The 7,459-nt window shown below is 31.6% G+C and overlaps 1 protein-coding gene across 1 annotated transcript; it reads left to right on the top strand.

Moving 5' to 3' along the window:
- The first annotated feature begins 1,294 nt into the window (after positions 1–1,294).
- Positions 1,295–7,235, top strand: LOC129908181 (queuine tRNA-ribosyltransferase accessory subunit 2). The gene is made up of 6 exons (XM_055984528.1): positions 1,295–1,513; positions 1,588–1,856; positions 1,916–2,097; positions 6,416–6,785; positions 6,848–6,973; positions 7,034–7,235. Exons 1-6 carry the CDS (start codon positions 1,403–1,405, stop codon positions 7,233–7,235), a joined length of 1,260 nt encoding a protein of 419 aa, XP_055840503.1. The 5' UTR covers positions 1,295–1,402.
- The last annotated feature ends 224 nt before the right edge of the window (positions 7,236–7,459 follow it).

Here is a 7,459-nt window from a genome sequence, read left to right as displayed (position 1 = left end):
GTTTTTTTTTTTTTTTGCTGTCAAATGACAGTGCAAATCGTGCGTTTTAATTTAACCGTGCGTTTATAGTTCAGTTTTCCAGCTATAAAATTAACGTGGCGTTAACCCTTAACCTGCCTATTAAATTGGTTATTGGTATGGAGAAATATTTAAAGCTCAGATAAATATTTAACTGAGCTTTAAATTCGATTATTAGTAAGGCCCATTGGCTCAAAAAGTGAAAAAGTACAAAAGTGAAAATTTTCAAACGCATTTTTGTATGGTTTTTCGGGCTAGAAAATTAATATAAATGATGCGGAATGCTTATTTTTCTGTCCAAAAATCAATTTGTTAACTCTTTTTTACAAAAAAATCCCGCTAGCGAGAAAAAAAATATTTTCACTTTTGTACTTTTTCAAAAAGTGGTGAATGTAGTTAAGCCTTAACTTTTATTCTGAGATTTCTGAGACGAAATTTTTTTGGATTCAATTTCTCAGTTTTCTTTCTCTTTCTTTATTTTTTTTGTTATTGTTTTGGCGTTTGTTTTTTTGTGGTGTGCAGTTATAAAGTGCTAAAACATGAAAAATTAAATGAAAATTTGAAGAAAATGTTATTAATTTGAGCTTCACGAAATAACTTATTTTGAAATTTTGTATCACAATTTAATATTTGAAGAAAAGTTGCAGTTTTGTGAACTGTGAAGTTGCTGTTGAAGTGTTGAATTTAAAAAAATTGGATTCATGTGAGAAACTTGTCTCACAAAATCAATTTTCTCTCTTCCAAAATGACATTGAGCCCTCAGAGATTTTTTCTTGGTGGGACGCGCCTAATGTCAAAACCCAAAAGTTTCCGAGTTTAGATTATTCAATATCAAAACCGAAAATCAAATAAAAAACTTAGTAAATTTTGTAAAGCTTTTTTAGATTCACTAACCAAGTTTATCCGAAAAACATGCTTTCTTCGTTTAATTTTCTTTACCAGTATTTAAACAACTTATTAGAAGCTGTGAAACAAGTTCGAACTTCTATAAGTATTTAAATTTAATTCCGTTGAAAATCGCTAGTAAACTATTGGTAGTACTCTGCCACTTCCCAAAGGAACAGGGCTAAAAGAAAGAACCGAAAATCCGATTCTAAATAGCGTCAATGAACAACAAACTAAAACAGTTCAGATCAGAAAAACCTCAACAGTAAAGTTGCACTTTTCTGCTGAGAAAAATCCAGAACAACGTCGTTGAACGCACATAATGTTCTCATGACCACGAACACGCCTAACTTTTTCGAACTCGAATGTCAAATGTCACTCACATTTGACATTTGCATAATTTCGAAATTTGAAAAAAAAAGTTGTAAATTTTGTAGCGCGGTTTCACATAATTTTCCTCAAATTTTAAATCAAAATATAATTTAATTACCACTAAAACATGAATTTCGTTGTTGAAAATAAAACTACATCATCTGGTAGAATTGGCCGTTTGGAGCATTCAGAAACCGGCACATCAGTTCAGACTCCTCTTCTAATACAATGCACAAAGGTGAGTAATACAGGTGCAATATATGTCACCGGATGATAGTCCACCTGTATTTTTGTTTATAATATTTTATTTAGGGTGGAAGCATTCCCCATCTTAGCCAAGAAGTCTTCAAATACGTTACACCTGAATCACCAATTCTTCTTCTTTCCTTATCAAATATAACCTACATGGCTGAGGCGCTGAAAGTATTCAAAAAAGGTATTTCTTCCTTCGTTGGTTATCCAAATTCACTAAATATCTTGACAATACGAGATATTTGTGAAACTACACCATCCGGATTCAATGACAAGGATATTGTACCATTATTTACAAGGCGGGGGAAGGAACCTTTATCTGCCCAACAGTAAGTTTGGATTGAATTATTATTTATTCAGTTTTGTATTAAATCAACTTGATTTACAGGTACATGACATTGGTAGAAGCAATTTCTCCAGATATTTACATTGGATTATATGATGCTGATACTAATGAAGAGAGTTCAAAGAAAAGAGTTCAGAAGTCCGTTGAACGAACTGAAGTGTTCTTCAATTATTGCTATGAAAAACACACAAACTCTAGCAATCTATCGAAGAAATCAATTTTTGGTAATAAGCAAATTTACTCAAGGTGGGTAGGTCTACCTACTTATCTTTATTATACCTTTCAGCGTTCCTAAATGGTTCACATTTGATTTGAATTTAATTAGATGAAAAGAAAATTCTTTGAGATCTCAGAAACGAAGAGTGGCTTGAATCGAGTTGGTTACATAATTAGGCCTTTTGATCTTTGCGTTGGTGAATTGCAATGTATTTAATCACAATTAAAGTCTTTTCAAGATAAATTCATATTCCTTTTCCACTGACCTCCTCGGCGGACAATCTATTCTATCTGATTGATTTTTTTTTAGTGATTTTCTATAAACTGTATCTCAGTAAAAAATGATCGCATCATAACAAAACAAAAAGCATGTGAAAGCTATAGGGCACGTTCAGGAAATATTAGGGACTAGATATTTAGGTAACGTCATTTTCTGAACGGAAATTTGAGTAAATTGACTAAATTTGTTTGGATACGAAATTATTGTCAAATTTCGAAATTTACTTGAGAATTTTAGAGATCGCGTGGGGCAGACACCAAATTTCACTTTACTTTAATGAATAAATAATATTAATTATAACCGATAATGCACTTTTTAATCGTTTTTCAAACAAATAAATTCAATTCTGCTATCTTTATTCTGTAATTAAAAACAATCAGCTGTCATGTTGACAAAAAAAACTTTCCCAATTTTTAAGGGAAAAATTTCTTGCCTAACTTTCCAGTCAGCTTTCCAATAAAATTACCTAAATTGGAAGGATTTTTTTTGACAGTTGACCAATCAGAGGCCGAGAAATTACCTAAATATTTAGGCCCTAACGTTTCTGAACCTGCCCATATTCTTTTAGTTTTAGGTTCTTATGACAAAATATTTTATTTCCAACGGTAAGCTTAATCGTTGGAACTGTTCAAAAACCAAAATTTTCAATTTTTTTTTGTTTTTACTTTTCTAATAAAAAAGTGGGAACATTTTTGTGATGAAATGATTATTATTTTTAGAAAGGTTATTTATTTGGCTTCTAGATTCTTTTTGTTTCAAACTTGTACGATTTTTTTTAGACTGCAATATCAGTCATCAAACCAAAACCCATACTTTTGACTTTGATTACACCGGCACACAAAAAAAAAAAAGTGTCATGAACCAGAAACCAGACCTATCTTTCTATATGTTTTTGGACCCGCTGAATCCGAATTTCAAGTCCGTTTGGCCCTGTCACCCTCCAGTTTTGAGTAATATGCAAAAAACTCAAAAAAAGGTAATTTTTGGGGTCTTTTTTACACTTTTCTCAAAACTGGAGGGTGACCGGGCAAAACGGACTTGAAATTCGGATTCAGTGGTCCCAAAAACATATAGAAAGATAGGTCTGGTTTCTGGTTCATACAACTTTTTTTTTTGTGTGCTAGCACTGTCGCGACATGTCGCTGTCATACCCGGCACACAAAAAAAAAATTTCATGTACCAGGAAGCAGACCTATCTTTCTATATGTTTTTGGGACCGCTGAATCCGATTTTCAAGTCCGTTTTTCCCGGTCACCCTTCAGTTTTGAGAAAAATGCAAAAAACTCCAAAAAAGTCATAAAAATTCAAACAAAATGCACTCACAGCTCAAAACTGGAGGGTGATGGGGCCAAACGGACTTGAAATTCGGATTCAGCGTGCCCAAAAACATATAGAAAGATAGGTCTGGTTTCTGGTTCATGACACTTTTTTTTTTTTGTGTGCCGGTGTTATCAATATCTTAACAACAAATCACCTTACAGAAAATTCAAGGATACATTTGAAAATTTCATCCATTTCTGTACAGAGATATTAAGTTTGCTTGTATGTTTTCTTACATTTGAGATCAATTTAGAAAAGCTATCAAAGTAGGCATTTTTTACGTTTTTTTCAGAAAATGTGCCGCTTTTTTATAACTATGGGTGATAAGATTAAACTTAATTATTGAAGCTGAATATAACTGAAATTAATATGCAAAATTTCAGACTTATTCATCAAGCAGTTTTTCTGTTGTGAGGGTTTGTACTTTTGAGATGAAATAAAATACCATATTTCTGCAGTTGTCAATGACTTACTTCTATTCACTTTTTCATGAGAAAAATCAAATTCTTTTGAGTTTATTTGAACATTTTTTTAATAAATTCGTTTAAATTTTAGATAATTCAAAGAAAAACTAAAAGTTTGCAAAAAAAGTTTAATTTTGAAAAAAACTTTTCATACCATTTTTGGATATTTTTTTACTAATTTTCAAAATTTTTGATTTTTCTTTGGTTTTACTAAAATTCAAACAATATTTATTAAAACGTTATTTATTTACCATTTACTTTAATACTGTCATAACTCAAAAATCACGAATTTTGAGATATTAATGCAGAAGTTATTGGAATAAAGTTATATTCAATCCTGCAGACAGTCATTTTTCTTAACTTTAGAAACTGACGGAAAAGGAGCACTAATTTTGTTTTAGAAACTAACTTTTTACATACAAAAATAAATCGATACTAAATTACTAATACTCGTTTCCTGAAAAAGCATTTTTTTGAGTTATGACAGTATTCAAGTATATAAGCGATATGTACATCGATTTCTCCAAATGCAATAATTACCGTTATATAGGTTTAATTTACTGCAAGGGACCAATTTCAGAGCTTAAGACATTGTTTACATCAGCTGCATCAATGACTTTAAACATTAATTGCGGCGCGCCTGTTACGGCCTGTTTCTCTTTCCGAAGCACTTTTTTGAACTTTTTAACTATTTAAACCATAACAAGTATTTCCCGACGTTCAATCGGACTCAACTATCGACTTTTGAGGTTGCTGATGTAGTAAATGTAGCTGATGTAGTTGATGTAGTTAGCTCTGAAACAAGGCCCAGATATGCCTCCGAGAAATATTTTCTATGAATTCCTGGCCAATTCTATTAGATCTATAATTGGGCCAGTAAATCTTAGATAATAAATCTAAGATAATAAAAGGATTAATATGTTTGATATAAGAAAATCCACGTTTAAAAACAAACCTCCAGGAAGCCGTTGAAATGTCTTCTAGATATTCCTTTATTTGCTCTAAAATAATGTTTGCTATTATCTTAGCAACATTCCTCAGTTTTGGCATATCCTTTTTCCAGCGGGCTATCACTCAAAGTATCAATTTCGGAAAAGATCAGTTTGCTTATTCGAATATTACCTCGGTCAATTAATTGAATAGTGAGACCACATCACTGTCGAAAGTTCAATTTAATATAAAAAAAGTGCCGCTTCCCATATCTGCGTTGGTCATCGTGCTAGCAGTACGCTTGAGGGTTCATTAGCAATTCGACTGCCACTTAGAATTGTGCTCTTTTTTGTTTTTCTGAAACTATTGCTCTGATATAAGGTCTGTTTAATGAAGAAAAACTAGAACAGAAAAGATAAGAACAGCACAAATTCATGAAAACTGTCAGAACAAAAAAGATCAGAAAAGTACAACATCCGTTTTTAAAGGGTTGACAGTTTTGAAACTAAAAAAAAATTAATTCATTTGTTATGACTTTTCATGCAAATAAATTATAATTAATGAGAATATTTGTTCTCATTTTTAATTTTTTTTCATATTAAGAAGATTCTTAAGAAATTTCCATTATTTTGAATTAATTTTATTATATTTTGTCAGAATAAAAGAAATCAGCTGCTGTTTGACACTTTTCACTCATTTGCTCTACCTCAAAAGTAGGAGAAGGGAAACTTGAACTAATCTGTGCTGGACAACTTCATGAAACACAAAATGACAGTTTGTAGAACAGTATAGGGCAAAGTTTTCCTTCATGGAACACACAAACCTGTACTTTTCGGATCTTTTCTGAGCAGATCAGATTCATTAAACAGACCTAATATTATATTAATTCACAGCACGCTTCATAAAACTTTTCTCATATTTTGTTTACTTAGATTTTTGCCCAAGTTCTTTCGGAGCTATTTGGTGTTACATTTTTTTAATTACAAATAGTTAGTTTTGCAAAAAACCTGCGAAACATTCACCTTTGCCTTTCCAACTCCCAGCGCCGTGATTTCCCAAAACTTGCCCGAGTCCTTCATATTGTCATTCAAATCTTTTAAACTTGTGGTGTTTTATAAAGAACACTTAACTGGTTATAATAGTATAACTGGTCTCCTCTTCGTAATTAAAGAAGAATTTCAGTTTGGCTTTCTTCAGTGAAGCCTAAAATTCCGATTTTATATCGAATGAATGCTTTATCTAATTTAACGAATTTGGCTCAATAAGAGCCTTCACTTCCATAGCAAAAGAGAATTTTAGGTACCTATTAAACATATTCCAATCAATTTTCAGCTCCCGTTGTTGGTGGATTCAATAAATTCTCCAGATCATTGTCCATTAAAAAAATAAAAGAAAAACCCCAAGTTGCTGGCTATGTCCTCGATGGATTCCACAATAATGGTCTTAGTGCTACAACAGTAAGTTGCACATCTTTACTGGAAATCGTTCAACACTGCGTAAGCGAACTTGATGTGGATAAACCAAAGATGGTAATGGGTGCCTATACTCCATTGGTAGTAGCTGAATTGGTACGACTGGGTGTTGATATTTTCGATACATCGTATGCATATGAAGCTACATCAAATTTCAAAGCGCTTATCTTTAATTTCAATAAGGAAAATACGGGTCCAAATAAACCAATGTTGGAAATTTCAGACAAAGAGTAAAAATATTCATTTTTTTTGTCCAATTTAATGAAATTAAATAAGAATTTCGTATTTATAGATTAAAAGAAGATTTTACTCCAATACTTGAAAACTGCAAGTGCGAGGCATGTAAACAACACACAAGAGCGTATATACACCACTTGTATAATACCAAGGAGCTACTTGGACCTATTTTACTGATGATGTGAGTCTGGTATTCTTTTTGGATTAAATAAATTAATCAACAATGAATTAATATTTTCAGTCACAATCTTCACCATTATATGGAGTTCTTTAAAACTTTACGGACGGCTGTCATGGACGATTCTCTGTCAAATCTAATTGATTTACTAAGATTTCAAGGAACAGATAAAGAAATTGACTACAGTATTACGGAATTACCAAAGCTTATTAATAAAGGCGATGAAAAAAAAGCGATGTTCAGAGAAATGGCAACAACACAATAACATTAAAAATATATTCTCTATATTTTATCTAAAACTCTTTGTACAATGTGATCCATATTATGGATGTTTGCATTTGTAGTGTGGATAAACAACAATAAGAAGTTTATTAGAAAATAAGCGACAAAGTTACCTTTTTACTAATTCAAGTATTTCACAAATTTTAATACTTAATACATTTTGTTCCGGTTAGTTACTTAATGCTTTATATTTTTTGCTTTTATGCA

The sequence above is a fragment of the Episyrphus balteatus genome, chromosome 2 (genome assembly GCF_945859705.1).
Source record: "Episyrphus balteatus chromosome 2, idEpiBalt1.1, whole genome shotgun sequence".
NCBI classification, from domain to species: domain Eukaryota; kingdom Metazoa; phylum Arthropoda; class Insecta; order Diptera; family Syrphidae; genus Episyrphus; species Episyrphus balteatus.
Note: the sequence above shows the minus strand (reverse complement) of the source record. Positions and strands in the feature narration are given on the sequence as shown.

Bases quoted from the DNA above. Each gene is read 5' to 3' on its own strand.
- LOC129908181 (XM_055984528.1), top strand. From the start codon at position 1,403: ATGAATTTCGTTGTTGAAAATAAAACTACATCATCTGGTAGAATTGGC. The intron at 2,098-6,415 runs GTAATAAGCAAA...ATCAATTTTCAG, and splicing joins ATCGAAGAAATCAATTTTTG to CTCCCGTTGTTGGTGGATTC. The intron at 6,786-6,847 runs GTAAAAATATTC...TCGTATTTATAG, and splicing joins TTGGAAATTTCAGACAAAGA to ATTAAAAGAAGATTTTACTC.